Raw genomic sequence first — 21,658 nt, 5'->3', positions numbered from 1 at the left:
AAAGAAAAGGCTGCGATTAGAAAGTTTTATTTCATGTGAATGAATAAAAATGTTGGTGCTTGGAACCCGGCAGAGGACGTGGGCGTTGTGAATTTACGCCTTGACTTTATTGTGTTTTCCAATAAATTTCTAAATTAATTTCTTTTCTTTACCTTGACTTCGTCATTTTTTTGCATTCATTTGAATTTCCAACAAACTTCAGAACAAAACATTTCTGTGGAGAATAGTCAGACAGGCTGATTGGAGCATATTAGACAGAGAGGGTTTTAGTGTAGAAGCACAAATATGGGCAATACATTTTATATATAAATACATTAAGCTGATGGCAAAAGCACATAACAGTATGACTAAGGCTGATGTGTTTTTTTTCTTGCTTTGTACATACCTCAGGCAGTTATCATTTTTTATGCCATATCTCTCTGTGGGGTAATGCTTTTATTCATGAATATGTGAAAATACTTTCAGTGAGTTTTTTATATTGTCAAGTGTCTTTCAGGACTCATCACAAACAATGACTTAACGAGTCCCAAAAGCACAAGGAAACAAAATATCAAAGAGCGATTAAAAAAACATCACATGTGATAAATTGTTAACAATCACGTTGCACAAACTCCTGCAGGACATCTGCAGATTTATTGTATTTTGTAGTATTTAAAATAGTATCCAGATCAGCGTGTTTCAGACAATGCGGGGAGAAATCTTGAGACTGGATCAGTTGTTTGTATCGAGCAAAACATTTTAAAATTAAAAAATAAAAGAGCCTCATTAACCAGTCACACATTTTTATACCTTTAAAGCAGATTTTTCAGGGCAAGGTCAACAACAACAACAACAACAACACATCTGCTGGAGAATTCTTCCTACTAGATGTTTTCTTGCCACTGTGGCCAAGTAGTTGCTCTTAGTGTTAAATAGCAGATTTTCCTCCATATGTTGTGGTCCAAGGTTGCCTTTAACTGCGAGTTCCTAAAGGTGCAACAAATTAAAGTGGTTTTAAAGTTTAGTGTTTCTGACCCCACAACTATCAGTTGTTAATATTTTGCTCTTTTTTCCTCTTTCTGCTATTTAGAAATGGAATGAATTTGTATGAATGCAAGAAACACTCTGTTCAAAGCTAATAAACCTTTTACAGCCTCTGCTCGGCGTTTGCTAATGCACAGCTGCTCGAAAATAATGCACACATATGCAGTGAATAATGGCTTTGATGTTCAAGCGTTCAGTGGAGCTGATTATAAATGCACACGATTGGCCTCTAAAATGTGACTTTGAATCATACGAGTCAGCAAAGGCTTTTTATACTATTAAATGTATTAATGACGAAAAAATAATGAATTATTTTCTTCACCATGGACACTTGTGGTTTAAAGATTTACGTGTTGTAAATGCAGCTTTTAGAAAAGAGTCCACTAAAAGGTCCGTCTGGCCTTCAAATGAACTGCAGTCATTGTGTTCATGTGTTATTTGCAAAGGTAGGAGTGATGAGTCTGACCCTGATGGGGCAGCATTGCATAGACTGAGGAAGTAATTAAACTGGCATGCTTATTATTGTAAATAATATCCACCTCTGTAGGTCTGCCTTGTTGACCTGAGCGGGCTAAGAATAAAGCGCTATTGATCCTGTGGAGCAACAGAGCTGGGTCGTTCTGAAGAGAGCACAAATATCACATACATTGGATTTCCCACGAATCAAATTCCTGCATTTATCAAGATGTCTTTAGTGGAAAACTAAAACAGGTGTCATGTTTTAAGTAAACTTCCCAGCTGCACAGGTTAGGAGTAACCGCTCATAAACCAATGGTGCTGGCCAACCTTAGACTGTGCATCATTTATTTCTAAAGCAAAGTACCCATTCTCCATTGTAAAGTGTCACTCTAGCTGGTTGATGTCTGGTTCAGTTCTAGCCAATTTGGGTGTGTCTCCATTGGCAGTGTGTTGCTCACAAGGGAAAACGTGGGCAGGATTGTGGGAACGCGAGCGGGCAAATGAGTTGTGGTCGACACTCATGTTTTTGGACTATGGGAGGAAGCCGGAGAACCCGGAGAGAACCCACGCGTGCACAGGGAGAGCATGCAAACTCCATGCAGAAAGACCCCGGGTTGGGAATCGAACCCAGGACCTTCTAGCAGCAAGGCAACAGCTCTACCAACTGCGCCACTGTGCAGCCCCATTTTTACCATCAATGCTTATTCAAACCATCCATACAAACAACTTCTAACATCTTCTTGTTCCGCAAAACAACTTTTTCAAGTAACATCCGAGTCCAAAGTTTTCCCAACACATCTCTCGTTACTCAGTCCTGAACTGTTGGCAGGTATTGTGGAGAAAACAGTAACGCGCAGTGGAGTCAGAAACACCATCAAGATGTTATGGGTGTACAAACACAGATCATTTCGCTGTCAGCTCAAGTTCGTAACCATTTGACAGCAACGTTTTCCAAACAGCCTTTTCAGCAACTAAATGCCCACAAATAAACTATTAAGTCCACCCACAATGAAATACATTTGCAGGTTTTTTTTGTCTTCTCTTCATCACTTCAAACCATCCCCACCCACTCTCCCAAACCTCCATCACATCAACTGCTATTCAGGCACATGTTCAGATGCCAAACAGATCATTCTTGTCTCAAAGCACTTGTCAGTGGTTTTGATGGGGACAAAGCACAGAGCATTACCACTCTGGGTAAACAGGAGCTTCATCAGCACAAAATAATGATGCATTTCCTAAAAATCCCTAGTTAGGAGAGACTCTGTTCATTATTGCTTTAGTATCCTCATACCTCACTCGTTGAACACGAACAACAAATGCCAGCATTCTGCATCTGGCCCCATGTTTGCACCACATTCAGCTGCAGGAGAGAATGTTTTCCCGCAGAAAGTTTCCAACTTGTATTGAGATGCATAGTCATGCAGAGAGAAATGAAGTATAAAGATCCTCCAGTCCCAATTGTGGTTATTTCTGCTAAGTATTTTTTTCTGGTCCTATTGCTCCGTTACTCTTAACAGTCTCATGTGTAACATTCGTGTATCTCAGCATTTAGGAAGTACTGCCTGACTGCTGAACGAGTGAGGCAATCATGGTGTTTATTGCTCCAGAGCGCATATGGCTTAGTTTTTTGTTCTTCGTTTTGTCCGCAGCTATAAAATGAATATTTATATTGAGACTTTTGATATTTAGCAAAGAAGATTAAGATACACAAGTTTTAACACAGGTATGAGTCTGCAACACACAAAGGATTCTAGCAAACTCCCTTTTTCCACCCCCAAACATTTTAATGATAAATCATTTCAAAATCTTCTCAAAGTGAAACCCAGTGGAAAAGCAGAGACCTGACTTATCAATGCAGCAAAAAAACAAAGGGACCGGTAGGGAAGATGTGAAAAGGAGTAATTAAAACTGAAAGGTGATTGGTGGAGACCAGGAACAGGTGAGTCCAATCAACAGAATCAATAAAAGGTATGAGGGGAGAAAGTCTTAGGAGCTGAGGATAATTGGCGAGTGACAGAGCAATTAAAGCAATACAAGTAGGCACAGTAACAATGGGAATACTGAAACTATGATTAACAATAAATCAACACAAACAAGTAGCTCAAAACACAAGAAAAGGGATAGAAAAAGGCATAATTTATATGAGTGTGCGATCATCCCTAACACAGATTGTTTGAACGTATGGCAAAGTTAGAGTATGTAAACTTCTGACTTTGAAGTAAGTAATGAAAATGTCAAACCATTCATGTTTCTGGCATTTGGAAAATGGAAATCATTTCGGTAATCCAAAATGATTGCTTAAATCATTGCTTTATATTTCAATATGTAGAAGAGAGATTGTTCGTGTAGCAAATTTTGGTAAGTTGTAACTATTTGTTCATTATTCATTTTATATCTTTGATGACTCTTCACTTTTGGATATCCATCACTGCCTCCAAAGCCCAAACAAACAAAAAAATCGTCAATTCAGGTGAAGACTTAATAAAAATCCTGAAATTCTGCAATGATTTTGGTTTTTATGTGTCAGCCTTGGATAATCAGTGAGGCCCATGAAAATCTGGAGGCACTCCCCCATAACATCAGTACCCTCTGGTGTATCGATCCATGGACAGCATTAATTTATCAAATCAGTCTTTTAATAGATTGAAATACTGCAAATAAAGAACACATCCTGGTTTGTTGGGAATATTTCTACCAGATTAACTCAAGGATCCGGGGCGACATTTGTTTCTCTGTTGTGTGTTGGCCTTCACGCATCACTTTGAAAACACTCTTCATGCAAGCAGTCAAAAAAACATGGTGGGTTTGAGAGTTTAACAGTGAAGTTAAATAAAGTCAAATATTTAATCTGTAAGCTGCGCAACTAAATTCATAAAGATTTTTATGAGGAACTCCAAAGTGTGTGACTTCATCTTCGCCAGTGTCTGGCTGATATACAATAACAAATTTGTGATTTCATAAAAGTTTGAGAGAACTTGTCGTTGTTCAGCTATTTAATAGGTGCTTCTGTGGCGTGGTTTGCATTTATTTGGGCAGAGAAAACATTCTTTGGCCACAGGATGTGTCTCGGGTTTTACTGCCAGGTGGGAACGCTGCTGCTTAAAGCTGTCAGCTAGTAACTGAATCTGCCAGAAGGCATGTTACTGCCAGAGCCCAAAGGGATGACTAATGACCCTTGTTTATTGACTCGCCTGTTTCCAGAGCAGCAAATCTGCAAAAAGAAAAAAAAGAATATATTTTAAATTGACTCCAGGGTTTAGCACTCTAAAACGTGGATAAACTGGATTTGTGAACGATATGAACCATCAGTTCTGGGTTAACATAAAAATGAAAAGTAATTTCCAATATTTTGTTCTCCTGCTGCTGCGTGTAGGAATGTGGGTTTCTGTGGAACCACAAAGCAGAACTGTCGTGTTTTCAGTCCACATGTCGAGGTGTCCTTAGGCAAGATGATGAGATATTGTGCGCTTGTGTGTGTGGGGGTGGGTGTGTATAATAGAGATTGTCAAGGAAAGAAAAGGCCAATGAGTGAATGTGTGTGGGACCGGCTGCATTTGTAGAAACCCTAATGATAGCTTCTTTTTTTTTTATCAATTCAGTTATTCCCACACATTTTTACTTCCATTAAAGGAAGTAAAAAAACATTATTTTCTTGTTTTTTTTTATATTCTGTCTCATGTCATACTGTCAGGACATAGTAACAGTTTCATTAAATGTGTAAAAAAAAGTTACCTTCTGCAGCGTTAAACCAAACAAAACAAAGGATTTAGCCTTCAAATTTTACAGCTACTCTCATTACTCAGTGAATTTTCCAATAAGCAATCAGATAATTCCCAACTTAAACAGGTAAAAAATATTATCACTTCTTTTTTTGTTGCTCCCATCATCCTTTGTAAGGGAAAATGAAAGTTGTAGCGGTAGAAAGGTTCACAGTGTCACCACTGAGCTCCAGCCGCTTGGATTCTTTAGCTCATGCAAATAAACCCAGGTAATTTTTATTATGGATATTTTAGATAGCTGGGTTTTGTCACAGCCCATTTTCTGAAACGAATTATCCTTCATCTCACCAGACTTTCCTACTTTTGGCATTTGATTTTTTTTTTTTTTTCATGTTTTGCTCTTTCTGCTGTTGTTCCTACTTTAACGCATCTCTGTAGAGAGTTACTCCTAACTATGTATTTCCACATCTAAAATAAAATAAGTTTTCTTTTCCAGCATACTAAATATTAGCAAAATCTGTGCTTTATTGTAGCTCTGTTGGAGTGTGTGTTGGTACATCGACATGTCAAACAGCGGACTGATGTGAGCACAGCAGCCCGTCCGCTGAACATTTCCTGGAAAAACATGAATCAGGGGCAAAATAAATTGCACTTTTTCAGAAGCAAAGAAATAGAGTCCAACATATCTCTGCTTGTTTGTTTTTTGCAGCACAGCTAGCTGCTTTCGGGAACATAGAACAGCAGCGTCTTTTTTACCCACTACTTCCAAAATCATAGGGTTGTAATCAGTTTTTTTTTTTTTTTAGCAAAAGATCAATAGCAACCATTAACAGAGCTTCCCCACCAGTAAGAGGAACAAAATGGTGCCAGTGTTTCTCAGATGCAGGTCAGTGAAAGGCAGACTACATATTACTCTACAAATGCCAAAGTCAAAGGGAAAAATATTTTTGAAATGATTTACAGCACAGATTGTTTGCCCACAGACACAATTGGTGTGCCTGAAAAGACATGTGAAAATGATTTATGAACCAGGGTGGCATGTAAAATTCATAAATCTGTGGGACTTGTCATGAAAGAAACAAATGTACAGAACGCAGGAGGGATTTTCAGCTGATTAATAAACATTTGCTTCATGAATTCATTTACAATGCATGTCATGAATCAATTAACTTTTCCTACGGCAAAACCTTCAGAAATATTACTCAACGGCTTTCCATAAAATTTTATTTTGATTTTCGTTCCTGGTATTTTTTGTACTAAAGCAACAAAGCAAGAGTTCATAGAATGATATATCCTGTATCGATGGGGAGTCACACATCTGCAGAAAACGACGAACGCACAAAAATAGCTTCCTTTACAACATTATCTTTCTAAATGTTCTCACCAGGTTTCAGTTTCATATTTGACTCACACCCTGAGTTGAGGCTCGATCCAGCGTTTTGATGTTTTCCTACGGGCAACAACATTTATTCTGAAATCCACCCACTGCCCGAGTTTTCTCCCTGAGGTTTTTCCTTTTTCCAAAGTGATGGATGACATGCTAAGGAGATTCATAAGAACAGACGTCAGCAAACGTCGTAGCAATGATAAAATGTTTGATTTTATGTTAAAGTGATATAATATATAGATCAGCTAGCACTTTTAATCCACTTCTCTCAATAAGCAAATGTATTTGTGACATGATGGAATATTGTATTTCCGGGTTTTCCTTCAGGCTTTGAATGAAATGCATTTATTCGTAAACGACATCTCTGTTGGACGAAACGTCGTGCGCCTGTCTGAGTTTGTGTGATTGAGTTTGGAGTTGAGTTTTGTATTAAGTTGATTGTTATATTACATCCAAAGCTTAGAAGATAATCAATAGAAATGAGCAAAATATTGAGATGTTAAACTGCATGTCAGCTGCCAGAAAAATAAAAGTAAAGGAAGCATATAGAGGAGAACAAAACAATACATCTGCTATTATTGCTACCGTCGGTAAAGATGGATAAAACCGAAAAAATGAATTCATCTCTAACGAGGTAGCTGAGTCTCTCACTGGATCATTAATGCAAACATTGCTTCACTACACTCCTCATATACTCTTTTATTCTTGAAGAAAAATAAACAAATGTTTTTAGGTTTTTTTTACATAAAACAAATGAAAGCCAGTTTTAAAGAAATATTACATTTGTAAGTGGATCTGTATCTAAGAATTTTTATTAAGTAATCTTCAAAATTGGAAATACAAGAGAACTCGTTTTTGCAATTATTGCAGATGAGTATTGAAATTGATAAAGTCAGAAAATAAAAATTCAACCTTAAATTTTTCTCTCCACCAGCAGTTTTAGATTGAAAATAATTTTTTAGTCAAAGCAAAATGTACTGTATCTCAGACATACTTTTAAATATAATAAAATATAAAAAGTATCAATTTAAGGAAAAAAAAAATCTTTAATTTTATTTCCTTAACAACTGCAAGGTTGAAATTTATGTAAGTAAATCTGCAGACCTTTATGAACATACCTGACTTAATTTCTGGGAAACATTAAAGCTGTAATATGTAACTTATTTTAAAAATAAAGTTTTTATATATATATTTGTTAGAACTGTCACTATTTTGTGACAATATAATACAGACAATAATACAGATAATGTGTGAAAAAAAATCAAGCTTGTGTATGTGCTGCTCACAACCTCCTCCATGCTTTCTGCTACACTACAGCACAGTCCGCCATGAATGCTAAAGCTAGTTAGCATGGCCACCAATGACGGAGGACGAACAGTTTTCCTTTAATGGTAAGTAGTTTCTCCACCATTACCACATTTAGCCACAGAGGTGACAGAAGATGATGGAGGTGAAAGGTCACAGTCACTAATATGATGTATTAAAATCATAACGGATGGGTTGATTATGTTCATCTTGGCCGAAGAGCAGAATGCTCCCCAGATTTCATTAATCATTGCTCATGAACGTCACCAATTAACTGCCTCATGCCCACGGAGAGGCCACGAGTCTGGGAAGTAAGGCCTGAGATCAAGACGGTAGATGTGTGGACATTAAATCGCGCCCTGGCTCTGCCGAGACCAGAACCCTGAAGGTGAAGGCTGATTCACAACTGCAGCCAGCTGTGCTGCGCGACCTTGTAGCGGTGAGAAGCTGAAACTCTTAAAATGAATCACTTACCACCCCAAAGGGTCAGCAGCTGACTTATTAACTTCTTAGATTTATTTAGATAAAGAAAAGCTGGTTTGATTTAGAGACACTCAAATAAAATCCCCAAAAGACTACAGTAAAAATCTGAAGACACAGTTTCAATTAGTCCTTTAATTCTCAAATTTATTAGTGAAAGATCTACAATATTAAAACTTACTGACCCATAACTGTCCCAACAGTTTCACTTCAGTGAATGTAAATACAGTAGATGACACAGGTTTCATCCTGAGATGAAGATAGGAAACCTCTCGGGTGCATAAATCAGGACAATTCACATGTAACAACACTGCCCCCTACAGGACAGATACTATAAGGCAGCAAGACTTGCGCAGGCACGGCTACAGAGGGCAGATATTCTTTACATCTTATACCTGATGAGTGAAAGAGACAGAAAAATATTTCCAACTGGATTCATCCACATTTTCAGTTTGAATATTTTGAATCTTAAATGTCATCCCTTAAGCAGGTCAGTCAGTGTTATATCAAGTTTTAAATAAAGTGCATTTTAAAACCAATATTGCAGACTGAAAAAGAGCTGCCGTTTAAAGGGGCAGTATTATGTATTTTACAGGCACATAGTGCCACTTTATAGCACAATCAAGTAACTACGTTACCTTTAGTTGTTACAAAAATGCTCTATATATATCGAGAATCACTTAATTCGACTTTGCAATATAACGCATTAAAATTGTGCTTTGTCTCTTTAAGAAGCTCCTGCTCTTTCTGACACTCTGCCTTTAGCAAGTCATCACGATGTTCCTCTATTAAGCCTTTAACATTGTTCATAGGAGCACTGCTCTGTAAAGTAGTTTGTATAATGAGCTCAGCAGATGCTGTGCAGTTCTACCAAGTGTTTGCTAATTGCTGCTGGCTAGTCTGAAGGAGCTGACTCAGAGAGTCATGGAGGTGGGGGGCTCTGTGAGGCAGAGGCTCGACTGGAAACTGCAGCTCCAGAGAGGAGCTGCATGTAAAAGGCAACATTCTGCGAGAGAAAGCGCTTTGCACCCTGAAATGGTTGCCGTGGGAGATTCAAAGATTTCTCTATCATACATGGAAGAATCAAGGCAGCACGCCAGGTTTGTTTTTGACGAGTGAATGTTATTATAACCCAGTGTAATGCTGAAAAATGTTGATTTTATGCAACACTGCCCCTTTAAACAGTATGCTAAGAATAGACAAAGAATGCTGTTAGGGTCTTAGAGAAAATATTTTTTGTATATTATCAGATGTCTTTATGCATTTCAGGCCTAGTCCACATGTAGTCAGATATCTGGGGTAAAAAAAATATACCTTTTGGTCTTTCATCCACAGGAAAACTCAGTTTAATATCACCAAAAACAATTATTTATGAACTCCAACCAAGGTGGACGAATAATGCGACAATAAATCCACAGTATAATTTGTTTGAGACTATTCCCAATCAACATTGACTTATGTTTGCTTAACTTTATAATCTAGTACTCTATTTAAACGTATTTCAACTTCCTGGCGCCTGTTTAATTCCCAATAGGACGTTGTGGTTGTTTTGAAGCAATCTGATTGGCTGACAAAGGTTTTAGCTTTGTGCTACACTGCCCCCTATGGGTTTGACATGTTTAAAACGACGGCCAGCGGCAGCTTTGTGCAAGGTGATGTGGTTGAGAACTTTTCTAAAAACCAATCCCGTGTGCACAATATTAGTTTTTTTTAAACAATGTGGTGAAGATATTTGTTTTTAAAAAGACCTGGCTACATGTGGAGAAAACCTCAGTTTTCTTTTAACTCGCTCTGTGTAAAAAGTGATCCAAACAAACTTGGTCCTCTCCGTTTTTAGACGTGGTGTGAAATGTGACAGTGGAATGAATTAAGGAAGCAACGGAAAGAAATTAATTACAGTTTAACCAGCCAGTGTTTTCATTTTGTAAAAATATTAATGAGAAAGAAACAAAAAGAAAAAAATAATTTATATTGAACTCCTTTTATCAACACCGCTGTTTGCTCACTGATTGCAGAGTGGATATAAACGGGCGTCTTAAGATTTATGGCTTTGTAAATCCATTATAGATTGGTCAGATGGGTACTGATAAAACTATGCTGTGTTCGTTTACAACTTCTGGATGATGTTGTGCTCTGTTGATAAAATCAAAATTGCTTTAGAGAACTGTAAACAACTACAGTTTGCAGTTATTCCTCACTTTATGTCACTTCTGAAATTATCACAAACAACTAATAGATTAGGTTTTAGGTCAGATTAATAAACAGCACGTGATTTGGAATTAGCTGAAGTCAAAATTTTGCCTGCGACCAACATGTAATGTTAAACACATACGATCTGAACTCAGTTTCCACAACTACATCATGATTAAACAATAACAGTAATCTCTGACACTTGATTAACATTCTATTGATGTTATTAACCTCAATCCAGCAGCTCTGAACCTGTTTTTTTCCCCCATTTCTGATGTAAAAGACCAAAAGAACGACCAGAACTGTTGGTTTTCGATACCAGTCGTGTAAATCCACTTGTGGGATGGAGGTAGAGAAAAAATGAGAGGGAAAGCACCATGACAAACTGTTCAAGTCCCCCCTTCCCTTCTTTCCTTGTGAATAATGAGGAGTAGGATGAAGAAGGAGGACATGATTGGCGGAGACGGAGCCAAGGAGCGGCTCAGGAGATGATGCGAATGCCGAAGTACTTCTTGAGTTGCTCCAGGAAAACAAAGGTGAGAACTGTATGGGGAACCAAGCGGATCCCGGCTGGGACAAGACCCTGCAACAAAATCCAAGGTTTTTAATTTCTACACGTTGATCTGATAGTGGAAATAACTAACAACACTGACTGCAGCACACAGAACAGAGTAAACATTCAGTGTGAAATGACAGCAGCAAAACCAGCAATAACTTACACACACAGTCAGGTGTAGCGAACGTGTTCAAAAATTCACTCATTGCATTTAGATTTATTACACAGAATGTTCTCTTTCTTTTAATTTTGATTAATTTGGTTGTAGTAAATAAAACCCAAAATTCAGTTTCTCTAAGAATTAGAATATTACACAAGATCAGTAAAAAAAAAGCATCTTTAACACAGAAATTGTGTGTTATGGGTATATTAAAGCCTCAAACACATTAGGAAATCAGTGGAGTTGGTAGTTGTCCAGAACACAGTCACAAACTTTCTCCACAAGGAACAGCTTTGCATAAGAAGCTGGATGTTCTCAGAGGGCTGTAGTTGAGCATATTAACAGAAAGTTGAGTGGAAGGATAAAGTGTCATAGAAAAGGCTGCATAAAGATAACCACAGCCTTGAACGGATTCATTTAAAAAGTTTGAAGAAGATCAGTAATGTTTGGACTGTAGCTAGAGTCAGTGTTTCAAGAATCCAGGATGTGGACCACAACTGTCACGCTCCTTTTATCCCCTGACGACAAGCTTTATGGAGTTACTGATTTAATTCACCAGCAGGATTTGGCTTCCGCTCACACTGCCTAAACTATCTATACCTGCTGTAATGACCGTGGTATCAATGGCCACCTAATTATCTCAACCTAAACCACACAGAGAAGCTGTTTCACAGGCTGAATGCCTCCATGTCACATTGCATTTCAGCAGTAATTCAAGCAAACCAAATCCCGATGAACTATTGAGTGGACATACTGTGGAGCAATGTTGTCCAAGGCACACCACCGTGCATGTTTTAGATGTTTCCCTGCTTCAGCACACCTGATCTCAATTGATGTTTGACTAACAGGCCTTTCCTGAGCAGCAGTCATCTCTAATTCGAGTATGTTAAAGCAGGGAAACATCTGAAACATGCGGAGTGTGAGCCTCGAGGACAAGATTTAGGAAACACTGCTGTAGAGTGGATGAAAGTACTTTACAGATGACCAACATTTCTGCATAATGAAACTCTTCTTTATTGGTCTGACGTAATGTTTTGTATTCTGAGAAAATTTATGTCACTTTTTGAACTGAATTAGTGAAATAAGTTACTTTTAATTTAACAATTAATTGATTGAGATGCATCTGAAATTCACATATGGAGATTCTGAAAACGGTTGAGATCTACACAAAAAAATAGCTTTTTCTGCATCAGTGTGGAAAAATTAAATCTCATTGCACAGTTCAACTTTTTAATACACTGATTAAAAATTGTATAAAAGGACTAATTTATTAAAGCACAATGAATAGAATAAAAGACTAATTTGAAGCCTTCTTATATATCAACGCTGCTGAAAAAATGAAACAGCCACCATTTCAAAACGCTGACCTTTGTAGCTATAAAAAACACATCTAAAGTGAGATTCATAATGTATTTACATCAAATATTGCCACTATCATCCAGGTCTGAGTGATTTTCTACCTTTCTATAAATGAGACTAAATTGTGTAGGACTATTTTTTTTACCTTATAAAATGCCAGTGGACCCAGTTTGGCTGTTTCCCGTAAGCAGTGCATTACTCCCTGCAGACATGGGGGGGAGAAATATTATTAAAGTGAGTTTAACTTAGAATCCAGAAAAATTCTTCCAGAACAGGAACATTTAGCTTTTATGATTACCTTGTCAGTGTGGAGTACTCATGACTTTTACAAATTTAGAGCACACTTAGAAAATCCACAGAATACTTACTTACACTTATTTAGCAACAGGGAGAACAGGGATTAGAACAAACTAAGAATGCAGAAAAACTGCCTTAGCAACTACATTTTAGACTCCTCTTCTTCCAAACCAGAAAAGGAATTAGACCAGACTATACTAACTTATACTTATCTACCAACTCTGAATAGGAGTGTCTAGTTTATTTACTTTGGATCAACATTATTAGCTTTTTCTTCTTTTGCTCTTTCCTTTGGTTTGTTATGTTGTTTGTATTTCCTTTTAATTCCTGTAAAGCACTTTGTATTGCCCTGTTGCTGAAAATGTGCTATATAAATAAAATTACCAATACTTTTAAACTGAAACCTGAACAAGCAGACAACAGAATAAAAGAGTGATTCACTTACTGTGTACTCTCCTTTTGAATTCATCAACCTGGTTTTGAGCACATCCAGAGGTTGACACAAGAACGTAGCGCAGCCTCCCTGCAGAAGAAAAAAGAAAAGGGATTAAGAAGAAGCTCTGCAAACTGCATTAAATCAGTGGAAGAACTCAATTCTTACAGCTATGAAGCTGGAAAGGAAGTGTGTGAGTATATTGTCTCCCATCACGCCTGTTCCCAACACCAGCTGCTTCGCCTGGTCATAACACGCCAACTGCAAACAAAAATTTAAAAAAAAATTATATATACATATATATATGAACAATTTGGGAAATGTTAATTTTAAAATAGGTTTGTTCAACACTCCTTCACTTTGAGGCTCATTTAAATACAAATGTCCATGCATTTTGTTTTATTGCCAGCTTATTATACGAAAGGACGAAATCTCCAGCGCAGCCATTGTTTCTTAATATTGATTTTTTGTCTGCCCTCTAGGAGGATTGTTAGATCAGAATTTTATCTTTTTTTTTCCAAAAAAGCATGAATAAGTTAGTCTGATCCAAAACAAAAAAGAAGCTTTTGATATTTAAAGAAAGTCTACACCTTTCTGTCTCTGCTGCATCACTGTTCAGCTGCAGGAAACCATCGTTAATCACTTAGAAGAATATTTTGTGAAAACGTTAACATCTGATTTTTAATGCGACTTGCCTGCCCCACAGTGACCAGCGCCCCCCTGCCAGATGCCATGGAAACTCCTGAGAACAGCCTTCTTACACCCTCTGCATGAAAAAATAAAGACCAGACTTTGATTGCGATGCCAGATGATGCAATCAAGTGAAAACTTGATTTCGTGCTTGTCATTTACCTTCTCTAAAGACTCTGTAGAGTCCATCAACAGCATGTTTATAGCTGCAAGCAAAGCACAAATACAGTGATAAATTACATGAACACCAATCTGTACAGAGCATCGTTTAACACTCACTTTCTTCTCTGTTCTGGTGGTAACTTCACGTCATTTTGCATTCTAGAAGGGGAAGAAAAACTTTTTTTCAGATCTAATTTATCTTTCCAGCTAATACCACAATTCATAAGCAAAGTATACACAAATGTTCTTGTTTAAAGGGAATGCTGTCATGTAGCTTTACCTGACATTCACCAAGTCTGATGGAGTCCCAACAAACCCACCAGTGAATCCTGGAGGCAGATAAAACGTGTTGGTAAACAGTCCTTCACAGGCGGCAACTGCACATTTGGGTCAGCGTGAAAGATGAGGAACGAGTGTGTGTGTGTGTGTGCGTGCGTTGGGGTGTGTGTGCGTGTGTGTGCGCACCTCCAAATGCTCCCAGCAGGACCTTCTGGTAAAAAGGCATTGGTCCCTTGCCAGTGTTACCCATCATGTCTCTGACTGTCTCATAGATGGCAAATCTGGTGAGGGAGTAGGTAATCTGAAAAGCAGAAACATCAGCTCAGTCACTTTTTTTTTTCCAAACGAAGAAGTCTGAGCCCAAGTAAGCTAGCGATGCAACCTCAAGAAATCTGGAAGGAAGACAGATTATCTTAGCAATACAAAGCAGGTTTGCATGTTATTGAAGCATCACGGTTGCTTACACCGTTGTATTCATGTTCTTGGGTTAACACATGACCATGATAATTACATTTTAGTACATTAAATTCTCATTTTTTTCATTTTAAAGAAAAGAAAATTACAAATTCTACTTTTTACGTTTTAAATAGAACAACGATAAACCTGCACCCGAACAAGCTCCAGCTTTTATCAGTCATATCTGCTAAGTTAGATTATAATAGAGCAGCAATACAGACAAACCTAATAAAGTTATGTCATCTAACAAACTAGTACGTCTCCTTCAGTGGAGGCGACAGGAGGCCGCTAGGGGGCGCTGTAACCCCCACTGGATAAGTCAGTACTGTACCTGGGTTGGGCTGTGTAGTCTCTGACAAATAAGAAAAGCATTTTAAAACGGAATAAATTCTGCTGTATTTGTCCAACTTGTAGCAATTATTCCACTGTTATTCTGAGGCACAGTGGTGGCAGAAATGTTTAGATTTAATTTAAAAGTGCAACAAAATTTAATCTGACTTGTACAAAATAAGCTGACTATAAAAGTAGTATCTCTGAAGAGGAGCGTTGAAACAACAGCGCAACATAACTAGAGGCACCCTAAAAAAAGACAGGATAGATCTATGTTTTCAGGTTTTTTCTGACTCCACCATCTGAATATCCCAGCTCAAATCAAGGCTCATTGAACCAGGCAAACCTTTTAAAATCTGTCACTATCAAATTTAGGTGTGTGAACTTCACGGGGAATTTCCCTGCTCTTAGCTGATGAAAGTGGCACCCAGTGTGGTTTTCTGCTGCTGTAGCTCATCTATTTCAAGGCATTTTCAACCAGCATCTCAAGCCAGTCTGCCCATTGTACTCCGACTTCAACGAGGCATTTTTGTCCAAACCATTGCTGCCCCAAACAAGAAGATCTGAACAAGAGGGAATGACCTCCCTTGTTCAACTTATCCCCGGTGCACTTGAGTGATGGTTATAAATGAAAACCCAAGTATATCAGCAGTTTCTGAGACACTGGTTTCAGTTTTGGTGTGGTTAAACTCCCCAAAAAGAAAGTCCCAGCAAAAACTTGCTGTGAAAAGCAGTTTGTTATATTGCCGACTTTATTGGTGACTGTTGAAGATTTGTGCTTGTGTGCGTTCAGAACCGTACAAATAAATGATCCCTTCATAGCACTGATTGTTCCTGCCTAAAATTACTGGTTTGTGGCAGCTTTTCATTACCATTACATGGTCTTGCGATAAAAATAAAAGTTGAAATTGCTGTACAGGACTTTCCCTTTCCTTCTCCGTTTCTCATCAAGTTATAATCCCTCCTTACCTGAGAAGACCCTGCATCATCATCCTGCTGCTGGCCTCTGGTCTAATGTCTCCTCCCTGACCTTTTGCTCTTTCTATTGTGACAATAAAGATTTATTTTAAATCGGTGGAAAGAAACAGTGAGCACAAATTCTGAAAAAAAAAAAAAAAATTCAAGAAGACTGGGTTTATTCCTGACATAAACTAACAAGCAAGGGATGTAAAATAGGCAACAACATTATTATTCTTGTTAATAAACTTAATATGATATGCTGGCATTAATTAATTAATCATCATTTTGCATATATCTGTATGCAGCAGCTTTACTCAACTTACACGATTTGTTTGGGGGAAAAAAACTGCAACTTTTTTTGCCTCGTTAATGTAGCTATATTTATTATTTTGCTAATGGCTTTTTTACACACTCAGACTGATTCAACAAATACATATGTAGATGTGAATTAAGGAACAAACTCTTCAACGCTGAAGTTGATTATCATGCACATAGTTTTTTCAGATTCTGACTAAATTTAGCTTAAAACAAATCTACCTGTCGACACAGGGAGGCGGAGAGGCCACTGTAGAGAGCCAGTACCCCGTCATTCTTCACCACATGCACAGCCATCCCAACCATCCTCTTCTTCACTTCCTGCTGTGTCTGCAGGTGGACCTGAGAAAAAAAGAGAGAGCCATATGTTGGAAAAACTTAAAACCTCACACATCAATTTAGAGCTTAGATGCAGAACCCAAAGGAGGAATGCACAGATTGATCAAAGGTATCTGAAAGCCTAATTCAGCTGTTTTCTTTTAATGGTAAAACACCAAGATAAATCTTATTTTCCACGTTGTTCTTCATAAGGTGTTGTAACAATCTCTGCTTGTTGGAAGAGGGCCTCAGTGGTTTCAAAACATGACCTTTGTTCTTTGTTTTGATGACGACCTCAGATTAAAGGTCAATGACCTTTCTGAAACATTGTGAGCTTTTTCCCCACATTGCTGATCTCAATAAACTGGTTTGTGTGTTTCGGTTCAACATTTAAATCACTGCAGCAGCTTCTGTCAAGCACTTCTTTTGTATCTGAACATTTTCAAGTCAGACATTTTAAGTTCGAAGTCAAGCTCCAACTTGTCTAGTTCAAAGTTCCTCACCAACTCTACCTTCACAACCTAAATCGGATGCTGATTTAGTTACATCTACTGAACAATATGTTGCAACAGTGTCTCAAGATACAAAATAATGAGGAAACACATTGGCCACAGAACCACGTTGGTAACAGAGATTTTGCAAATCTAATGTTTTCAGATTTTGGACCAAAGTTAAGTGATCAAATTCGGAAATTAAATATGACTCCTGGCATAATCCATCACCCTGTGAAGTTGCAGTAGAGGAAACAATAAGTTGTTGTTAGTTTTTCAGCCAACAAATGCAAGTTATTCGGATTCTGTTGCAAAAGCATACAAGCAAATCTTGGTTAACATGGTGCTGCACTCAGTTTCTTCTTCTTGTGTCTTTCTTTGAAAAAGAGTTTTATGGAGGTAATTTGAAGCCACCTGGATTGTTAAAGCTTCACTGGCCAGACTGAAAACATGCAAGGAGAACAGGAAAAGCAGGAAGGTACAGAATGACTGAGCAATATCTTGATCACCAACTTCACTTAATTTCAACTGAAATATAAAGAGAATCTGATTTAAAGAAACCACTGAAAAAAAGTATCTCTGAAAAAACTCCAGTTCTTTCTCGGTTTCACAACTAGAGAAAAATCTGTTAATGTCACAACTATAAAGATTAATTCGGTAAGATCCGATCAGGGCTCAAATCAAGCTGTTAAATTGATACATTTTGAGAGGGAAATTTAGTTATGGAGGAAAATTAATTAGATAGCGTTTTCAATAAATCAATCAACTTGATTATTTTGTAACCATTTTATTAAAAAAAAAAGAGAAAGTTACAATTTAAAGCAAGACAGCATCAGAACTGGTCCCATCCTTAATAAATGTTTTATGTTACTGTTTGTGCTGTTGGCAAACCGCTTTGTAACTTTAAAAACTAAAACAGATGAGGTCAAACCTGTTTGCTTATTTTCCAAATTGGGTTCTATGTTGGCATGAAAACAAACATGACTATGTGGTCTTTGCACTGCCGTAACTGAACTTTTCAGCAATGTGGAAATAGCACACTACAGCAAAGTGCAAAGTGCACTTTTCTCTATTCTGGGACCTGATTCTGTTTTCACTGAATAATGTCTTTAAACTAACTAGATGTCAGAATAATTGTCACAACAAAATGTTATTCGCTCTTAGAAATCAAGCCGTTAAAGCCGGCTGAATGAAATAAAAAGCCTTTTAAGAGTCTTGACCTTGAAATTGAACACTGTACTGGCCTTAAAACTGGATTGTGAACATTTTGATTATTACATAGATTTTTACTTGAACTCTTGAGAACACAGCAGTGACGTTCACATTTGATGAAGATGAATTAAAGCTGTCTCACACTAATCCCAGAGTTAAACGTGAAAAACACTTTGCAGAAATACATTCCTAATGATATAAGAGCTGTTCAGTACTGACTTTTCATAAATAGGCAATTAATGGTAATCCAGTGTCAAAAACAGCAAGTTATAAATTTCATCATCTCAGCCAGCTGACCTGCAGTGCACACAGCAGCAGGTAGGGGAGGGGCAGTAATGTCTTAGCCCACTCTCCAAACTAGGCATCATCTAGCAACTAGAAGGAAGTTTTACCAAGTTTCTGATAAGTTTTGGATTTAAAGCAACTAAAATGTTGAGTGATGGGAGGCTCAGTTGGTAAATGACCTGTACTTGTAGAGAACTTTATCAAGTCCACATGAACCCGAAAGCACTTCACACTCCATTCAGTCACACACACATTCACGTGCTGAGTGTAGTGTGTCGTAGAGCTCTCTCTCCTCCCCATTCCCTGTCCAGTTACTGCTAAATAAAGGCCTCTAGTGCCTAAAAACAAAAATAAAAATAAACCTAACATTTTCTATTACACAGTTCCTAACGGTTTTCATGCTCTCCTTCTTTCTTAAAATAATGAACATTTACATTTCTGAAGCATGTGCTTTGTGTGTAAAACCCTGCTTTCCAGCTTTGCCACTTGAAATAACAAGTAAGGGCAAACAAAATGCCTTTCAGAGAGCCCTTCAACTGCAGGCTGGTCTTTACCTTTCCTCCCTGTATAATTACACAACACATGATTTCCTGAGCGCCACAAACTTTATTTGAGTCATGTGCAAAAGTCTCTAGAGAAATTAAAGAAGATTTAGGCATAGATTAACAGGACTACTGTGTCTGGGAAACTTTGGGTTGACCTATGACCTAGATTCAACTTTGAACATGCTACCTAACACAGACAAATTCTGCCAACTTAAGATCTCAGGACGTTTACAGTAATCTCTTTAGTCCAGCAGGGCACTGTGTGAAACCTTCGAGACGTGAGGTTTGGTGAAACACGCCGACTTGTGCAAGAACAGCTGGAGCCAGCTGTGCCCTGGTGTTACGGCCTGCACTCTCCTTCACCCCCCGGCTCCGTGGGAGAACTACTGCGCCACTCACCTTGACGAGATCCAGAGGATGGGTGCAGCATGCGGCTCCGCAGGAGGCCAGCCCCCCGAAATACCACCGCGACATCCGTTTCTCAGTCATGATAACGCCGGCTCCTCTCCCGACCTCCTTCCACAGCGCTGGGTTCCCTCCGCCCGGCTCGCCACGGCCCTCCGTCCGCCTGCAAGTGCGTGGCTCTGCTCGGACCTGGAGCTTCCAGCCGCTACAACAAGCGAGTGTAACCCACGGGACAGCCTCGTTAATCTTCAAACATAGCGATAAAGGAGAGCGGGGACTTTCACGTCGCGAGACCAGCGTGCACGCGAGAGCTCGTTGGAGCTACGATGTCGCGGCGCGGCAGGAAGCAGCTGTGACACTGAGGGAGAGAGAGAGAGGAGCCCAGCCAATTGTCAGTGCGGACGGAGGAACTGCCTACCCGCTCGGTGGGGAGGCTGAACGCTGAAGGTCAGCAACGTAGAGTGACAATGCAGAAAATTTCTGCACACAATAGGCTCGTGTACTCCTGTTTCCCCACTTTTAGCTGTCATGTGCTTTTAAAGCGACACTCACCCTCTCCGATGCGATGCGGGTGACGTATGGGAACACTGTCCCTTTAAGAGGACAACTGTTCCCAGGAGAACAGACAGTAACACTGAAAAACGGGGTCGGTGGTGTTTAGTGCTCAGCTTTCTTTGCGGGAGCATGTGGTTTTACTGTGTAACTAGATTAACGCTGTCCGTCTTTTAAATGTTGAAATCCGCGTCCATAAAAAATAAATACTAATGTTTTTGATAGTTTCATTTTGTTAAATTTAACTTGATGAAAAAATGTCAGCATAGTAAATAGTATGAAGAAGATTAAAATTACAATAAAAGACAGAAAGAAAGCAGTTGATTGAGGGGTATGTTGATTGTTTAATGTAAAGTTTTAGTCAGACGTCAGAGAATAATTGTTCAGTTTGTTATTCTTCCCGGATGTCCTTGATGGTTTTCCTTGGAAATTAATGTTTGTTTTTAATTGCTTTCTTTTGATCCACCTTTCTCTCTTTTGCCTTTGTGAGCGACAGAATAATTACAATGTGTGAGTTGTCAGACCAGTTTGCTAAGTTGTTGTCTTTATTTTCCTAAGTGATTTAATATCTTGAGTAAAAAATGTTTGCAGCAGTGCTTAGAAGTCATAATTGGTGGAATGCCTTATGAAAACAGAGTATGAAAGTAGTTATAATGTCCAGTAAACACAACTAAATATAATAAATAAGTGACTTTAGTAAACTTTTAAAAATGTTCTACAAATTATAAAACACTGGCAGGTAAAGAGTGGTTCCTTTTGAGAGGCTGGCTTGATGAAGAGTTGTCAAAGTGATAGATAAGTGGTCGATCAGCTTCTGTTCTGAAACTTTTGCAGACGTAAAAAGCTTTTTTGAGTTGGAACTCAATTACATTGATCATGTTAGTCTTAATCTCTATAAAATATGTTTCCTGAACATTTGAATGAGACCCAGAATCAGTGTGCTTTTATTTCTCACTGTTTTCAATGTAGAGCCTTTAAAACTACAAAATAAAATCTGAATATTTTTCTATATAAGGCCCAGTGCTTTAAGTCTTACGTTTAAGTTATGATACCCCCCAGATATTCATTTCTATCTGCCTGCTGGTTCTCCGTCACCCAGCACATGACAAAACTAAAAAAGGCTTAAAAATAAAGCAACTTAAGTTATAATTTAAATAACTTATAACTTGTATTGGGAGCCATAATAAATCAATGTTTATGAGGAATTTTATTAAGAGCAGTTACTCATTACAGCTTTTTTATTTAGAACCATACATTTTTGTTAAGGTGTAGCGGAGATTAGATCAG

General features: G+C 38.2%; 1 protein-coding gene across 1 annotated transcript; it reads right to left on the bottom strand.

Moving 5' to 3' along the window:
* Positions 1–8,491: 8,491 nt before the first annotated feature.
* Positions 8,492–20,356, bottom strand: slc25a10b (solute carrier family 25 member 10b). Its single transcript, XM_028017740.1, has 11 exons — positions 19,814–20,356; positions 16,786–16,905; positions 14,689–14,803; positions 14,504–14,552; positions 14,341–14,382; positions 14,224–14,267; positions 14,067–14,137; positions 13,540–13,632; positions 13,384–13,461; positions 12,787–12,843; positions 8,492–11,149 (listed from the first exon to the last, which is right to left on the bottom strand). Exons 1-11 carry the CDS (start codon positions 19,901–19,903, stop codon positions 11,048–11,050), a joined length of 861 nt encoding a protein of 286 aa, XP_027873541.1. The 5' UTR covers positions 19,904–20,356; the 3' UTR covers positions 8,492–11,047.
* Between the last annotated feature and the right edge of the window lie 1,302 nt (positions 20,357–21,658).

This window comes from Xiphophorus couchianus, chromosome 5, assembly GCF_001444195.1.
Source record: "Xiphophorus couchianus chromosome 5, X_couchianus-1.0, whole genome shotgun sequence".
Taxonomy (NCBI): domain Eukaryota; kingdom Metazoa; phylum Chordata; class Actinopteri; order Cyprinodontiformes; family Poeciliidae; genus Xiphophorus; species Xiphophorus couchianus.
The sequence above is the reverse complement of the archived record's forward strand: the minus strand, read 5'-3'. Positions and strand labels throughout refer to the sequence as shown.

What these genes read in the sequence shown, in the direction of transcription:
- slc25a10b (XM_028017740.1), bottom strand. Translation starts at nt 19,903, where the DNA reads ATGACTGAGAAACGGATGTCGCGGTGGTATTTCGGGGGGCTGGCCTCC. An exon ending in TCAGACTTGGTGAATGTCAG is followed by an intron (nt 14,383 to 14,503) that starts GTAAAGCTACAT and finishes TTCCCCTTCTAG; the next exon opens with AATGCAAAATGACGTGAAGT. An exon ending in ATTCAAAAGGAGAGTACACA is followed by an intron (nt 12,844 to 13,383) that starts GTAAGTGAATCA and finishes CCATGTCTGCAG; the next exon opens with GGAGTAATGCACTGCTTACG.